Source organism: Miniopterus schreibersii, assembly GCF_964146895.1.
Source record: "Miniopterus schreibersii genome assembly, chromosome: 6".
Lineage (NCBI taxonomy): Eukaryota > Metazoa > Chordata > Mammalia > Chiroptera > Miniopteridae > Miniopterus > Miniopterus schreibersii.
Window position 1 is genome coordinate 84,445,899 of NC_138107.1, and position 17,982 is coordinate 84,463,880.

General features: G+C 43.6%; 1 protein-coding gene across 1 annotated transcript in view; it reads right to left on the reverse strand.

Annotated features, from left to right (window-relative positions):
• Nucleotides 1-593: 593 nt before the first annotated feature.
• NOX3 (NADPH oxidase 3) overlaps nt 594-17,982 on the reverse strand; it is a gene marked incomplete at both ends in the record, with an annotated part of 49,808 nt that continues 32,419 nt past the window's right edge. Inside the window, 3 exons of the mRNA XM_081140422.1 lie at nt 594-720; nt 8,320-8,444; nt 12,746-12,892. Coding sequence (XP_080996548.1) covers nt 594-720; nt 8,320-8,444; nt 12,746-12,892 — 399 coding nt within the window. The remainder of the gene's footprint in view (nt 721-8,319; nt 8,445-12,745; nt 12,893-17,982) is intronic.

Here is a 17,982-nt window from a genome sequence, read left to right on the forward strand (position 1 = left end):
AGAATTCAGTGTTGTTTGGACTAGAGAAGGGATGATTTTATTGTCATTTTCAAGCACATAAAGGATTTTTGTGAAAGATAACCTCCATTGGTGATTTCTTAGGTCTCCAGGGGATGAAAAAGCACAACGGAGCTTAAGTTTAAGCAGAAAAGATCAGGTTTGGACATAAGGCAGACGTCTCTGCCATCAGGGTGATGGAAATTTGAAATGATTCTACGGAACACTCTGATCCAAACTGTAACACTAGTCTCCACGTTGGATTTACCGTTAAGCATGAAAACAAGTTTGGGAAAGATTCTCTGTATCAGTGGCCATCAAACTACCCACTGGCCAGCTATCTGCCTTTGGATAACCCATGAACTAAGAATGTCTTTTACATTTTTTAGATCATTGAAAACAAATCAAAAGAATATTTCATGATACAAGAAAATTACATAAAATTCAATTTCAGTGCCTATAAATGAAGTTTTATTGGCACACAACCACACCCACTCATTGGCTTTTGTTTGTGGCTACTTTGGTACATTACAATGGCAGCGTTGAATAGTTGTGACGTGACCTATATGATTGTAGCCACTGTTTATCTCCCAAGTCTAGAAGCTTTCTTTGTTGTAATAAAAGTGGACCCCCCTGGGGTCAGCTGATGAATATAAGCGGCACATCCTCTGCAGTGTCTTTGAGAGAGCTTTGGGCCCACAGAAGAACACGCCAACGCTGCTGCTGCAGGAGGGGAAGAGGAAAGAAAGGTTAACGGGTCCAGGCTGGCTGGAAGCCAAGGCGGAATTGTAAAATTGGGAAGCTATTGTGGTCGTGACTTTACTTACTGACTTTCCTCCATGAGCTTCCTTTTTTCTCAGATTCTCTTATTTTCAGCACCATGGTCTCCCAAAGGGCCCCAGGGTCCTGTTATGCCCTAAATCACACTGGTAGGTGGGGTCGAGAAGACTGAGGCTGGTAAATTCATGAGGACTGGGGAGGGAGTTTCAATACAGAGGTAACATGGCCTGGATTTTTGGTCTGGTGACTGATGGATGTCTTCTTGGATGGTAGAATGTAAGCTCTCTGAGAGCAGAAACCTGGACTCTTTTACTCTTCTTATATTGTACCCCCCAGAATCTTGCCTGGCATACAGTAGACAATCAAGAAGTGTTTATTGAATGAATGAATAAATGGCTCTGCAAGTTATCTGTGTGGTTTTGGGCAAGACACAGGACCTCAGTCTCCAAAACAAAGATAGTGATGACCACGTTATGTTTCATTGAAAGTAAAATGAGACAATGCATTCAAAAGGATTTTAAAAGTGTTAGTTATTAATATGCTGTTCAATCCTGCCTTTTTACAGATAATACAACTTATACTAAAGTCATAACAACCTAGTTTATTTCTTCTGGTAGAATTACTTTCGTTTTCAAAGAAGGCCAAAAAGAAGAGTTGGAAAGGGAAAAAAAAGGCATTGATGAAAATGTGGTCACACAAAAGTTGTCATCTGTGACCATGGCATTTCAGAAAACTGTGTTGAAGAGGTATTTTTGCATAGAGTGATGGTCCCAGGGATGCTCAAGTCCCCTGTGACCACTACTGCCAGCTCTGCCGATATATAAACAACGCTATCAGTGAGAGGACTCAGGTTACCTCTGGAAGTCAGGAGGGGCTTGTCTCTATATGCACTTACAGAGACCAGGTTTCCCTTGTCTGGCATTGTGCTATTCCTCACAGCAATTTCCAACCTCTGGCATAATTTAATTAGTTACTCTAGTCTAGATCAAAAGCTCTCCTACTTTGCTGTGCATAGAATTATCTAAGCAGATTGTTAAGACTTAGGTTCCCAGGCTTGAGGCCAAGGAATGCATTTTTAGCAAGGCCCCCAGGTGACACAGGCACACAGTGTATGAGCCACACTCTGAGAAACACTATCTTAGAGGAATCCTTCCTTTGCCAGGCTCAGCCCACCACACCACCTCCGGTCTCCATGCCTAGTTTTTGTTAGGAAGCACCACTACAGCATCGTTCTACTCAGCTTTTAAGTTATTGTGGTTCTCTGCCCTGTGTCATATACACATTTAATTATGGTTCCAGGAACACAAGATCCTTGGGAGAAATGGATGGTGCAATTACATTTCAAACTCTAGCTTCAAAGAAACTTACCAGGTGGATTCATTTATAAATGACAATATATTTAAAATCTGTTAAGTCTTATTTTTAAAGACGACATTCCCATGGCTAAATTGGAGAAAGTGCTTTTTTCAGAACACATTTCTTACTGGAAAATATGAGTTTATGGCTTATTGAAGCAAGTGTAAGGTGTTAATGGAAAGTGCTGTTGGTCCCACCATTTTGGTGCTGATCCACTTTGGACACACAAAGCACCTGCCCGAAGCCCTATTTCCTTCTCTGTAAAATGGGAGAATTATAGTACCCAGCTCCTAGAACCCCTGTGAGGATTAGACGTTGTGGGTCCAACTTTCTGCCCCATGTTTGGTCCACAGTGAACTCTCAGAGACAGCTGATGTTACAGCCCACACGGCATCTGCCTGCTCTAGGAAGCTGTACAGAAGATCTGAAGTGGCCTGTTAACCCAGAGATGACTGCAGACTTCCTGGATCAGCACTCTATCACTAGGTTTTGTGATTTCTGGACTGAAATGTTTTGGATGATAGATGGGTCAGGCATAACCTTTCCCAGTGAAAGTCACAGCTTGGCTCTGTGTCTGATGCCCAGAGGTATCCTTGTATCCAGGTTCAAAGATGCAGTTATGGGTGGTGATATTTTTCCATTACTGTAGGTGTCACCAAAGACATTGCCACTGGCCCATTCCCAACAGGCTAAGATTGCCCTTTCGTTGGCTGCCACAGCGATGCTTGCAGAAGCTGAGGCTGCCCTTTTATGCTCTGCCTGTAAGACTCTGTTTCAGAGGATTCTGATTGCTGGCTGCCAGGTAGACCACCGGTGTCCCCAGCAGTTCACAGCTACCCTGTTTCTCTTGAAGTTTCAGCTATTACACGGCCCAGCTAAGTCTCACAAAGCCATTTATTGTCCACCTTCCACTAGGCGGAAAGGCCAGTCCTTCACTAGCCAACTGTGATCCTGTCCCCACGCGTGGCATTCCTTTGCTCGCTTTGTTTATCCTGCTCGGCATTTGTGATTTCAAACATGGAGATTTCTTGTCACAAGTGCGAACTGCAACTCACAGAGCTGAGAACCCACCCAGAGTGGTTAAGACACAGATGTGGCTATATTTCGCCGCCTCCTTTATGAGGCAATGGACAAGTGCAACAGAACCCTAATGGGGTTGGTAAAGAAAAAAATCTATAAAATTTAATTACCCACGATTGCTTAGAATTAAAAGAAACATTCTCTGTAAAAGAAGTATAAAAACACGAGGCATGTTCTGTAGTTTATAGCCTGCCGAGCTTGCACACGCAGGAGGAGTTGGATCGGGGACATTACAGCATTGATGAGTCTGAGCTGCTGGCTCTGATGAGCAAAGGACACATTTTACGCAAGCTGCAAGGACGGTTACCGTTACAGCATTGTATTTAACTCCGACAACGTCAGAGCACGTCCCCTTTGTCCTCTCGTATTTACTAGATAACTATCATCTTTTCTCTGGGGGCTGAGCCATTTTTCAAAGCAGCTCGGCAATGAAAGGCATTGGAAGTGCCACCCCCGGGAGATTTCTGGCCAGCAGATGCATGGGAGGTGGGGTGCGCCCGGAGTCACCCCGCCATCTTCCTGGATTCCCAGCTTCTGCTGCCTTAGCCCTTCTCTCTTTAAATTGCATGCTTGTTTTTATGTGTTGGCTTTTATACTTGGTAAGTTATAACCCTGTAGGGGCAGACCCTAAACCCCATTTAAAAAAATCAAATTACTTTATACTCTGAGCGCTTTCTGCAAATAAAATCGATAAACAGGAGCTTCCCATGAATTTACGAAGGCTTGGCAGGAAGACAAGGAGAGCTACAAATTCGGCATCAGACAATGGACACGACTTCTGGGGAATCATTCCTAGAGGATGCTTTTCTTTACCCAGGCCTTCAAACGATTCACCACATAATCCTATTTCGTACAACACCTTCTTTTTCATGACCACAGATGATCATTGTGTTGGCCGGTTTCTTTTTTTCAGAAGATCAGCTCCCAGTTGATCAGTAGTGGCCTGCCCTGTTACTTCTCTGCATCCTGATTACTCAGGTGTTCACTAGGACCTCCAGGCAGCTCTGACAGCTTACTGTTGCGGCCCTCCTGCCCTCTTCCCACCAACTCCGTCTTCCCTGGCAAGAGTAGGGCTCTTGTCCCAGCTTCCTCACCCTTCTTATGGCCCTTCCACTTAACGAGGCTGGTCACTGTGCTGGACCCTGAGGAGCAGAGATAACGTGCTGTCCTTGAGGATGTCAAATGAAAGTAGTTGACTTGTAGCATTAGATCCCTGGAAATGATAGACCCATTTTTTCCCCAATCCTGTCATCTCCCCCTCTTTGATAAAACACTAAAATACATATACCTTCATATAGAAATATCCTAACATTTTTGCCATAGCTAATGATTTGGTAGGTAATTTCACCAAAGTAACTTTGTAGAGCAATGATGAATCTACCTTGTGCTCACCCACCTCCCTAACCCTACCTACCACAAATGGAGTAATAATGCCAATAATTTTCATTGAGTCTTCACTGGATTGTAAATAAAGAGCTGGTATCCTCTGATAAAAAGATGCTATTTAAATATGCAAACACTATCCCAACCATACGTTGATGATGGCATTAGTTTGCTCATGAAGCTAAAATTTGTCATGTGTGGGATTTCCTTTGAAGTCTACTTGTTTGAACATTCTGAACACTTTAGCCCTATAATGAATGTTTAGTATTCCTGTTCGACAGAGGGCCTTATATTCTATAATCAGAATGCCAATTTCTTAGAAATATAATTTAGGAACACTTTGCACATATGCACGTACAAATGAGAAGTAGAGGGTGTGCATACCAGCAAATGTGGCTCCAGATGGACACATTTACTCCCTTTAGCTTAAAGGTATTTTTACATCTCTGAAAACAACTGCTGGTCTAAAATACACTCTTACAATATGGATTAGAAGCTCCCAGTCACCTCTGCTCATCCCTGGGTTGGGCTGAACTGTCTTGACAAATGGCTGTACTCTTTTAGTCTTTATTTTCACTTTCAGATGAAAGAAGCACTTCTATTGAAGTTATGAAAAAACTCTTCAGAGTTTTTATGGTAATTAATTACATAAAGTTACACGCCTACAAGGCATGCTGAAGTTATTAGTAGATAAGTCACAAATAGCAAACCACAAATATTATGTGAAGTGTAAGATCAAAGATCGAAGTCCTATGGAAAATCATTTTATTCAATTAATTAAAAACAAATGACCCATACATCCAGAAGGCTGAGTATATGCACAATATGTGTTTAACAAAAAAGTAGCTAGATGCGACAAAAATCTATTTTCATTCTGTGTACCTCCTTGGAAATGATTTCCTGGTTTTCTGAATATTTGTCTAAAGCTTGGGAACATACTGAAAACGCTTACGAAAAATGAAACGCAACTTCTGTGTTTGTGTAAGGTGCACATTATTATAGATCAGTGAGACAGACACCAGTGCACGTATTCAACTAACCATATTTTAACTGGAAGCCTAGTTTTCATTATTTTTATGTTTAGAGTACTGTTCTGTGCTTGTCTAACAGGCAGGATACCACAGCGGTCACTACCATGTCAACCATGTCGATCAGAATCAGTTTTATGCATCTACTCACTATTGGTTGATCTGTAAAACCATACTTGTGTGTGTGTAATACAGCCGACATAATTATGAAAATTAATTGCAAAGGAAAACAATAGAACCCACTTCCTCATTTTCAGCTTCCAGACTCTGATCCCTTTTTAATTTTGTCTTCCCCTTTCCTTATTTGTATTCATTCTGATGCCCATCGGTTTGCTTCCCGATTACTGTTATTTTTGCAATTTTCCAGTTCCTTTATCGCTGGCACCATTCTCTTTGATCTGCTTTCCTTCAAGCTTTGGTGCTATTTTTTCATGTTCTATAAAAAATGTCTGCCCCTCTTCCCTTTATTCTTTTGATTTAACTCTTTCTTTTGAGAACAAGAACAAACCCCAGCTTTGAGCGAACAGGTAAGTGTTTTTGAAAGAGGGAGCCCTAAGAATCCCGGGCTTCGTGCTGATGAATGGAAATGGTTGAGAGCCCACTTCAAAGGGCCCCAGGAACAAAGAACCTTTTTTGAGGCCACTAACAAACCCACCAGTTCTCTCTGACCCATCTTCGCCAAAAGATAGGAGCTAATGACAGGACAGACCTGTCTTGTAAGACTAGCCAAGCAGTCTTGGGAACAAACGTATCCTTGACATAATCAGGGGAAAACATGCTGTTTATCTCTTTAATAACCATCTTGAGGAAAATTAATGTTCCTTTGTCCTTTGTGTAGAACCATAATTGGATTGTGTATTTCATTTATATCTGGACAGAGGCCAGGATATTGAAATACTTCTTCATATTAAATTTTCTTGTTTAAAAATTAGATTTTATTGGCATTCTCTTTCCAAGATTTCTTCATTAAAAGCTTCATTAAACATAAATCTTCTTTCGCACAGCAGAAAACAACGTTATTTTAAGGAGGTCATTTGAAAAGTCTTTTGGAAGGGTGGTGCTAAAGCCCTTTACTGGCGACTCATCTTCCCAGGGAGCTGGCACTCCAGGGTTAAAATGATAATTGCTTTGCCTACATGTGTCTAATATTAATGGCATTGATAGTTGAAGCTATATAACAAGTTGTGGTGTTCTAGAGTCTAAGGCTCTTACAGATATGCTAATTTAAAAATTTGGGCTAGCAAGTGAGCTGTAGAGGCTTGATTCAGTGCTGTCCAGACTTTGAGGCCTGTTTACTCAGAAAGAGATGAAGTCATCCATCAGGAAGAGTTTACATAGCTACTGTGCTGAGAAAATCAGGCTAAATACATTTTTGTGCTAAGCTTTGATTATTGCTTCTGAAAAGGAATGTGCACTCTCTTCACAGGGCAACAAGAAAAGTGACAGCTACACTGTTTCCCATCTTCAAACTGTCCTCTTTTCCTCACTCCCTGCAAAACCAGGCACACTCACTTTGCAGCACCACGCAACATGACTCTTTGGGCAGAGTCTGTGCAAACTCAGTGCCTCTCTTAGTCTTTTGATGTTTCTGGCTCATGCCTTTCTGACGGAAAGGAGACCATGAAATAGTCTGCCTCAAAAGGCCTTCCCCACTGTGCTGCAAACCTCATGTGTAACAGAAATAAACAAATGCAGTGTGAGACAGCAATAGGGACAATCATCATAAAGAGGGGTCCTATCTCTAAGGACTTACAACCAAGATGAGTCTGCGTCAAAGCCTGCAGAGTGGGAACATTCACTCTATGAGAACTGAGTCTAAAACACTTATTAGATGAATAGATATATTTTTTTCCAAAAGGAGCAAATAGCAACAAAAAACTGGATTGTGGCAGTAACATGAGCTTATGACATTTTGTTAGTTTTCTACTTAAAATTTTTTTTCTACCTATATACTCTTGAAGGAAACTGCAGATAAAATGATCCATTCCTGCCTTTGGACATGTACCCTATGGGTGTGAGATGAAGGGTGGTGACCTTCAGGGCTCAGAGGAGGCTGGCTGGGGCTTAGGGGGCAGCTAACATCTACTGAGTCTATTGTAGGCACTTTATACATATTCCTGTGTTTCATCCTCACAGAAGCCTAGGAGGTAAGTAATGCTGCTATCTATCTGTAGTTCACAGAGAAGGGGACTGAGTGAGTGGCTGAATAAATAACCTGACCAAGTAAACTGGTGGCTATGGCAGAGCCAGGATTTACACCCAGGCACTGGGGCTCCACATCCTGGGTCTTTAACCACCATGCGAAATCCCCACTGGGTTTTATAACTTTGTCTGCTTTGCTAGACATGCTACATACAGTTTGCAGTTGGATGTAAGTGAATTCTCCCATTGGGTATAGAGATCAACTATGTACACCAAGGATTTCTTGAAGACATGGGTAGTGTAAGAAACACCATCTTTTAGTTTAAGTGTGAAAGCGGGTCAGTGTAGTCGCTAATCGTGGGGTGCTGTAAGCCAGTCAGGCAGACATCGAAGTTCCAGAAATATCCCAGGGCCACCTATTATAAGGCCACCGTCTTATCTCTGAGTGAGATGCCCGCTGCTGCAGGTTAACGAGGGCGCCCGAGAGCTGTCCGTTTCAGCAGCAACTTGTCCTTTCCCAGGGAGGCTCCAGTGGCGGGGGGGGAAGCCTTACCTGGGGTGATCATAGGCTATCTGCCTGAACTCGTGGTTCCAGTTAGGTCTTCCATAGAAGGTTTTCTGCTTTAGTCCCGTAATCACGTCAGTATTTTTATCCCAGTGCAAAGCTATATGAATAGCCTACAATAAAAATTGTGGTATCAGATGACATTTAGAAAAATCAGGAGTCTGCTACCAAATAAAAGTAATTATGCTCATTTGTAGATTTAATACTCAAGAAATTCTTTATGGGGCTGGAAATGCTTATTATCATTATTATCAGATGTCACCCATCCTGCATCTTGGGACAGGCATCTGAATCATTTATCTTTGCATCCCATGGTGGGTGCTATTGGTACGAGGCACCTCCCACATAGTAGATGTGCAATAACAGGAGCCTAGAAGGAAGATTTTTCCTTAGGAAATGAGAGGAATAGAGTAAATTTGATTAAGGGAAAGCAAGCATTAAACTGCTTCCTTTTTCCTGCCAAACTTTTCAAAAATTAATCACTACCTTTGTCTCCATTCATTTAATACTAAACCTTGGGGATCTGAGAAAGGCTGACAGGTTAAAGTGACAGGAAACAGCCAAGAAGATCTCAACCAGGCTGCCTACTGGGTTGAAAGTTTGCAATGCACTGTCCAGGTCCAAGGGCGAGGAGGATGCTGAGTCTGGCAGACAGGACATGGTGGCCAAACCTAGCAAGGGCCTGGTTGGAGCTCCATGTGCAGCTGCTCACCTTCAAATTGCATGAACACACCCAGGCATCAGGTCGACGAGGAAGAGCCTGGGCATAGCAATGCCTAGCAATAACTTTTTTGTTGTCATTAAATTCTGGTAGCTACCTTGTTTACCTTTTGGGATTCGTGTCCCCTGTGCTCCTCCCCTCCACCCCTCCACAGATCTTGAACTTGTGTGTTTTTACCCTTCGGTGCTCTGGTTTCTCACATCTTAACTTTTTCTGCTCCTGTCCAGTTTGTCTAACAACCCTGCTAGGCCCAACTCTTGCCCCAGGTTCCTCCTGCGCACCTGACGTCCCCAGCTGGGCTTCCTCTCAGTCTAGAAAGCAGCCAGGGAAAGGGGGTAGGGAGGCTGAGTGGAAAATATTGGTCATGCCCTAGCAGGCTAGTCGATGGCTGGCCATGGTGGAACTGCGGAGACCCAGGCTGCGGGAAGTTGCTGTCGGGCCAGTCCTGCCCCCAGGCAGCTATGGGAGTGAGTTTGGGAATAAGACTCCAGGAGAGAAAAATGGTGCGAGGAGGGTGGGTTTATCAAGATGGAGAGTGAAGCACGAAGGTGAAACAGGAGGCCAGGAAATACATGAGAGCTGAGGACTGGGTGAGGAAGGAGCCTTGGAAATTGGCAGAAGCCCTGTTACCAGAACTGGAGCCAAAGTCAGAGCTATATTGGCCTCCAGGCTGGAGTGGGGGCTCGGCATCCCTACCGCTCCTCTGCGTAACAGCAGGACTGATTGGTGCCACACAGTGAGCTGGTTTCTGCTGTGGGCAAGGAGGACGACACAGTCCATTTACTTTTGACCAAGCGCCAGATCTAATGAGCAACCCAGCTTGATTCTCCTTGGCTTCCTCACCATGTGGCCAACCACTGCTTCCTGATTCTGTTTGCGTTGTAGAATCCCATTGCTTCTACTGCTCTCTGGCTCTTCTTTTCATTGTTTTAATAGTTTATTGATTTTTAGAGGGAGAGGAAGGGATAAGAGAGAGAAGTCAATGTGAGAGTGTAACATCGATCAGCTGCCTCCCGCATGCCCCGTACTGGGGATCGAGCCTGCAACCCGAGCATGTGCCCTAACCAGGAATCGACCTGGCAACCTGTTGGTGCTCAGGATGATACCCAACCAACTGAGCCACACCGGCCAGGGCTCTCTGGCTTCTCTTTTGATTCAAGGGAGAAACACTAGGTTTTGTTTTCCAATTATATTCTCCTGTCACAAAAGGTAGCTGCCTCTATTCTCAGCTCTATGCACCTCTTAGAGACCATTACACCCCAAAGAGCTTCCATTTCCATGTTCCCGATTAGCATGAGTTACAAAGGTAAACCCCGGCTTTCTGCCCAAGCCCTCCTCTTCCTGCCTGAGTGGAGTCCTGCATCTCAAACTTCCCAAACCTATTCTTATTAATTCTTTCTGTTCCTTCAAATTGATCATCATAGCTAAAAATGAATCTTCCCCAATCATTTGTGACTCCAGTTGTTGAGTGATTCCCATCAGCAGGCAGGGTGTGCCGAGTGGGAGGTACAGAGAAGAAAGAGACTGCCTCTGCTTTGTGAGGAACTGGTCATTGAAGGGGGTGGGGCCACAGTCATATGCACGAGAGACAGAAACAAGTGCTCTGCAGGAGCCCTGAGGGGTTCTGACCAAGGGAACTGGGGAAGGCTTTACAGGGGCCTGGGGTTAGAGATGATTCCGTGCAGTAGGCAGAGGGGAGGGACACGGCAGGGAAGGGGGACAATAAAAGGGAGGACATGAGGGTGCACAGCATGGTAGGAGAACACGCATTCTTTGGTGGCCCCAGTGCCAGGGGAAGTGAGAGTGGAAGGGGGCAAGTGGGTTGCCATCAGTTCAGGAAGGGACTTAGGCACTCACAGTACTTTAAGTCTCGGCATTATTTAATAGGAAAAAGGCCTTTCCTGCTTATGGTAGTGGTAGCACTGAGCTGCCAGTCACTGATGTTCGAGCTCTTGGAACTGTATTTGTTCCATATTTCTCAGCCCAATGCTCAATTAATCTCCAAACCCTGTTGATTTGCCCTTCGTGATACCTTTTCCATCTGTCCCTTCTGTGCTTGTCATTCTGCCACTTCGAGGTTGCTGGATTCAGTTTAACAATAGGCTGTTTCTAAAACAGCCTTTTGATTTCTTACTGACAGACTGCATCAGTTATTTTATTCCTGGAATTTGAGCATCTCAAGTGTTTCCAACATGTCAGTGTGAAAATTTAATAATATTACTTTAAATTACTTATAATTATAAAAAGTATATGTTATAGTACACTTTTGGAAGGGACAGAGATGGGATGGGGCGAAGTTGTGTTGCCACAAAATCAAACAGAGCCCCAGTCTCCCAAGTGGCTGGGGGTTCCTAGGTGGACACTCGGATCAGTTCACTCTAGAAGCCGGGAGCAGAGCAGGGAACTAGCAAGCAAAAGACGAAGGCTATGCCTGAACTTCACTGAATGGATCATTAGTCAAAACCCCACTCGAATGAGGAAAATGTTTGTTTGGAAAACAACACTATTAAGATGCTTCAAACCTAGTCCCTACCCCCCCTGAAAAACAAAACAAAACAAGACACACACCTATATTTCAAATTATCACAGAGGTACAAATAGTTAAGGCTGACCACAAATGAGACCTTAGAAGTTCAGTTAGTTACTGAATTTCAACCAAAATTTTGCTCATGAAAAGGCAGAGTAAAATGACAGTGATGTCCTATAAGGTCACTGCGTGTGTGTGTATGTGTGTGTGTGTGTGTGTGTGAGAGAGAGAGAGAGAGAGAGAGAGACAGACAGACAGAGAGTGCGCTCGCTGGCTTACAGGAGCACATTCACTTGTGAGTAGAGGGATTAATACAAATCTCCTTGACTCACATACACTCTCCTTAAGGTAAATATCTATAGGAGCCACTATAGAAGTGCCCATTAGAACAGACACTTATAACCTAGTAATCATGTCACTGTAGCTTCCACATTTGAGGAGTTAAAACAACTTAAAATTTAACAGTTATCATTCAATATTCTCAACACTAAAATACTACCGTAGTGCAATATTTTGGTATACATGATTTTGGGTAAATTCAACCTGAATATTTCTAATCTAGTCCACCCCAGAGCACCTGCTACAACAGAAGATCGTTTTGCTCTTGGGTGAATTAACAAACAGGCACACACTTTCTAAGAATGCCATAAGAAACAGCATCTCTAGATGAATCACATATTCACAGTGATTATTTTCTATAGACACTCACATACTTTACAAGATAAAACAGTGAATATAAACACGAGGGAGTTTTTTTCTGTCGAGCTCTGAACAGCTTAAAGCATAGAATTAGAACCAATTAGGAGCTCAACTTGACAGTACAGCCAATAATATTCGCTTGATGTCGCTCATATAACAAATGCCACTTTCAGTGACATAATTTTTCTTGGATTTCCAAACTTGGGATTGTCTTCCACGGATCACTGTCTTTTCCCACCTTCTTTCCTAGTCCTCAGCATGTTAACTATAGGTTCTTTCATCGCTTCCATTTGAGTAGCTCTTTCTAGTCTGGTTTGGTTTCACCCTCTTTTCCTCTTTAAGAACCAAAAAATAATTCTTTCATGCTGCCAGAAACTATATCGCTAATTATTAGAACTGTTCCTCTTCTCTCTGCTCTGTTATTAGATGACTTAGATACTATTGCTCGTTCTTGGTCTTATCAATACCTGGTTTTCATCCCAGCCAGTAAGAAATATATGGTAACTCAGGAGGTGAGTTCTCCCTCGCTCACTCATGCGTGTTTCCAGCGAGACTAGGAGGTCAGCAAACCACTCAAAGGCTCTGGAATCCCGGCAAATCCAATAGAAATACACCTGCCGAGAGAAGAGAGGAGAACGGATTTGTCCCTCTTTTCACAATGTGCTGATGATCGCAAGCTACTTTATCTCCATCAAATTATTTGAGCCCAAATGGGCACTTCTGCAAAATGACATGCTTCTCTCTGCCAGTGAACAGTCACACTGTGATTTCTTTTGAAAAAATTCACGTGGCGTTTGAAAAGGCCCAGAGTGAATTCAGAGTCGGAGAGCCTGTTGGCTGTTGCCAGTCTCTGGATGAAAATCAATTCACCACATTCCTGGCTGTGCTTCTCCTGAACGAGGTTAATAATCATAACTAGCTGTGCCTTTCACCGCTCCCAAAGGGGGATACACCGTTGAACCAGTCCTTCATCTTTCCTTATGACCTAAGCTGGGGATTTGGACTCTCTTCTACCGAGACCCCAAAGGCTCAGGCGCTAATCCACTTCACCAGCTTGGCCTCCAGGGGTGTGGATTATGGAAATTGCAGGATCAAGCACGTGGGCCAGGAATTTCCCCTCAGCCAGGCTTGTCATTGTCCAAGAAGGCTGGTGGGTGGTGCCTATGGTTGTGTGTCAACTGCTGTAATAAAATTATATCTAGGAACATTTATAAAAAACAGGAACCTCTCTGTATTTAGTGAATGGACTGTGACAAGTAGTAGTTTGGGTTTGTTAAAAATACAGGCTTAGTTTTTGTGCTTTGAGCTTTAGATAATTGTCTCTGGAAGAAACCACAGGAGATAGATCTATTAATTCTCCTGATTTTTCTCACACTCCCACCTCATTTTACCCACTGTTGTTTCCACAGCCCCTCCCCAAAGAGACACATCTCTACTGCTTAACAAAGTCTACCAGGGGGCTGGCCTTGAGTCCCACCAGGAATGGTCTCCTCCAATCCTCAGTGTCCTCCCCACTCGCTCCACCAGCCAGCCCGCAAACTCACCATCATATAATGGAAGTTACAGTTGAGAGTTAATTAACAGGCAAAATTCATGAAAAAAAAAAATCATGGAATGTATTTCAAGGCTAAGCATCATGCTCTTTCTCTGCAGGTTTGGGCAGGAATTTAAAATATTAATAGTCAGGAGGAGCAGGAGCTAGTATGGTAAGATCTTTTCTCTTAAGGATTTGTTGGACAGCTGCCACTTGGAAGGGGATTTTGAGTATTAATTTCAGGACAAATGATAATCTCTAGGTGTGTTAACCCCCCGAAGGAGGGCTTGTCTCTTCTCAGCTGTGAAACTGAGCCAGTGGTTCCTTTAGGTGAGTGCTCGAGGGCCCCATAAGCACAGAGATTGGTTCACCCACTATGTATTAAATGCTTAGTCTGTGGCAGTACTGTGGGCTCTGGAACTATAACAGCAAACAAAAGAGACAAAAATTCACTGTCCTTATGTCAGCCAGTGATGAGTGCCATATAGAAACAGGCAGGCCAGAAAGGGTTGCAATATGAAGTCCAGTGGTCAAGGAGAGGAAACTTTTGAGCAACGATGTGGAAGAGGCCAGGGAGTGGGATAGTCAGGAGTGGACCTCTACAGAGGGAGGGAAAAAAGGTGGGGTTCCCTGAGTGGGGCCTGTCTGGCAGAGCCAGGACGGGATCGCCAGAGCGAGAGCGGAGGGCACGGCAGGCGCCCGTGCCCAGCAGGCAGCGCTGTGATCTGAGGAAGCTCCGTGAGGGCAGGACTGGCCTGGCTGCAGTGTGGGTTATAGACGGTCTGTGCGTGCAGGGTGGGGTGGGCAGGGAGGAGCGGACAAGGCCAGGAGGCTGACTTCTGGCTCTGTGTTGAAGAACACGGCTCTCTGCTTCCCCTTCACTTGGTGTGGTACCTCATCTAAAGTATTTTTTGCAAACCTTAGCCCTCCCTGTAACTTGCTTTGCTCCCCATGGACATAGAAAAGCTACTGAATTTAACTCTGTTCTCACCTATGCACACCTCCCTTCTGCCCTCTGTAGGCTGTTTTATCTAAGAACACAAGTGGTGACAGTTGGCGTAGAACAAACTTCACTGACTCATTTTCTCTTATTCCCACTCTTTAAGGAACATGCCTAACATACATTCAGGTAGAAATAATAAACCAAAACATTTGTTTTTTAAAAAAACCTGTCAATTTCAAATCCAATCCCAATCATTCTCACTTGAAAAATGCCCCCATCTCGGCTTTCCTTTCAAACAGAACTCACTCCTGTCCTGACTTTCTTGTGGCTTAGCCTTGGGTTAGCATTCTTAGGGTTTGAGAACCTTTACACTTTTGCTCCCTTGTAATGGCCTTGTGTGTCTCCCCTCTGTAATCGACTTACAGGTGCACGCATGACGCAGTGTAGAAAACTAAACAGGCTCAGGAGAAGTGCTCCAGGCAGGGAAAGAACAAGAGACTTTGACGCTCTTTCATCTTTCTGATGGTGAGGGACATGCTGCAGAGGGACAGAGGAATTCCACTGCTGCATGTTGGCCAGGAGGAAGGACCTGGTCAGTGGTACAACAAACATCCCAAACAACAGGCTACACCCCCATGACCTGTGCTTCCTAACCCCCACCCCTCCTCAGTCTCCAAAAATAAAATGACCCTAAAATCATTTATGTAAACCATGGCTTTCAGGATTCTGTAGCTAATATCTGAGACCCAAAATAGATAAGGTTACTTTAAAAGGCTTTGTTAAACAGAAAGTCACGCTCAATAAAATGATAAAAGCTCAGAGCTGTTAGCTGTTGTGTCATTTGAAAGCACTTATAGAACAAACACCCTAAGTTTAAGAACAAAGGGGGCCACTGCCTTACTTGGAGGTCTGTGTCCCCACTGGTCACTCCTGAATTATAGAGATGGTGGTCATCGAGGGGAGGTGAAACCAAACTTTATCCCCACAGTCTGAGAGCCTCAGCATGGGTCACAAAGGCCTAGTCCTGCAAGAGGAGCTCCTTCACTAGCAAAATGAAACCTAAGCTCCAGTGTGCTAAACCCATAGGGAGGAGTTTCATAGGTGCCAGGGTTGACCTTGACCTTGGTCAATGCTTCCACCACAGTGGAGTTGCAATGTGACCTTGCCTGCTCCTGGGCAGCACTCTTTGTTTCCCATTGTTATGGACTGAATGTTTGTGTCCCCCTCAAATTCATAAGTTGAAACCTAGTGGGATGGTATTTGGAGATGATCCTTTCAGAAGTGGTTACATTTAGATAAGGTCATGAGGGTGGAGCCTCTAATATGGGATTAGTGCCCTTCTAAGTAGAGGAAGAGATCAGAGCACTTTCTCTCTGTCAAGTGAGGGCACACGGAAGGTGACCATCTGCAAGCAAGGAAGAGATTTCTCGCTAGAATCCAGCCTTGCTGGCACCCTGACCCTGGACTTCCAACCTCCAGCACTGTGAGAAGTACACGTTTGTTGTTAAAATTAGCCAGTCTGTGGCATTTTGGTATAGCAGCCTGAGCTGGCTAAGAGAGTTGCACTGTATGAAAAAGCACAATTGTCAGAAGCTTCAAACCAATAGGGTGGTGGAGACTTTCATTGAGGGACTCATGACCATTTAAAAAAAACACTCTTCTCTCTGAAAAGAGAAGGATTGTGGCTGATACTTGGAAAGCATAACACTGTACTTCCCTAACAAAGTATTATTGTGGCCATTATTGTCCAGGCTTTTATTTTGTGATTGTTGCTGGGGTCACCGTGGACGGGCATGATGACAAAGTTGGAAGCAACTATATCTACTTTTTGAGAAGCTTCCTTAATGTGGCTTCCACATCCGGTTTTAAAGAAACATATTAATAAAATAGTTTTGCTGATTAACCATTATAAGTCTGAGATCAGACTTTGTCAATCATTTTTAGACCTTAAGACTTTTTCTCAAAGCCACATTAACTATTTCATGGCCATGCTGCTGGTTTGCCCCGTTACCAAGGACTGACTGACCTTGTTTGTGTCTTGGTTTGCTCCATTCATAGTTAATGATAATTGTAGGACAACCAAAATGTCAATAATAGAATGGTTACAAAATCGAGAGACGCCCATACTGCAGAATACTCTGAAGGCATCAAATAAAGTCAATCTGTAGGATTTCACACTGAATGTGTTCCAAGCCACGTTAAAATGAAAACAAAGACAAAACATGGGCACACCTCTCCTATTCTCTCTCTCTCTCACTCCCCACCCTGCAAAAATAAAATAACACCCTGCATGTGTGCATAGTTGAGCAGGTTCATGCAAATGAGTGGAAGAGGGACCTAATAAGATGCACTCAGCTGTTTAATAGTGGTAATGCTGGTTAGTTTGGGGAGAAAGACTAATGAAAGAAGACTGTTGATTGTTCGAGTGTTTTATTTGAATTTTTTATGAGAATGCTGTAGTCTTGTATGGTGTGTGTGGTTAATAAACCAAGATATTAGAAATATTAATACTGGTCACTCCCCACAAGGCAATGGTGAGGCCTGATGGAGGACTGAAGTCTTTGGGGACCACATGTTGAAAGCTGAAAAGAACGTGTATCTTTGGAGAGGCAGAAGTGGCCTCATGCTCCCTGTTCCTCCGAGTGGTGAGGAGACATGATCGATTCCAGGGGTAGCCGCAGCTCCAAGTGTGAGGGGAAGCGAAAGTAAACAATTTCTCAAACGAAACAGATTCAATTAAATGCATTTTTCATTCATTAGAAAAGAGAGCAGCCTTCCTATATTCCATTAATATATTTAAGTAGAGTATGGATTTTTGCCTTTCTTGGCCTCCTTGTCTTGTTCCCACTAGCCCATGCTGTCTTTTTATTTGAATCATCTGTTTATTATATTAGGTTAAGAACCCAAAGGGCGTTTTGCATGGGACACACTATAAATACCGGTTAGCACAGCTGTATATTCTTGAGCCGATGAAGAAGACAATTTATGAAGGAATTAGATTACCTCGGTTTTTCTATAACTATTGTATTATAGTCCGAGAATCACGTATGCAGTTAAGAAAATGAACCCACTCTCCTGTCTGGCAGTTCCTCTCAGTCCTGTCTACATGGCTATGACATCGGGATGAACTACAATGTGGAAGCCAATATATTTATGTCAGCAATCTTCCCACGCCCTACCCATGCGTACACACCTATTTCATTCATCATGTTTACAGTTTGCACAAG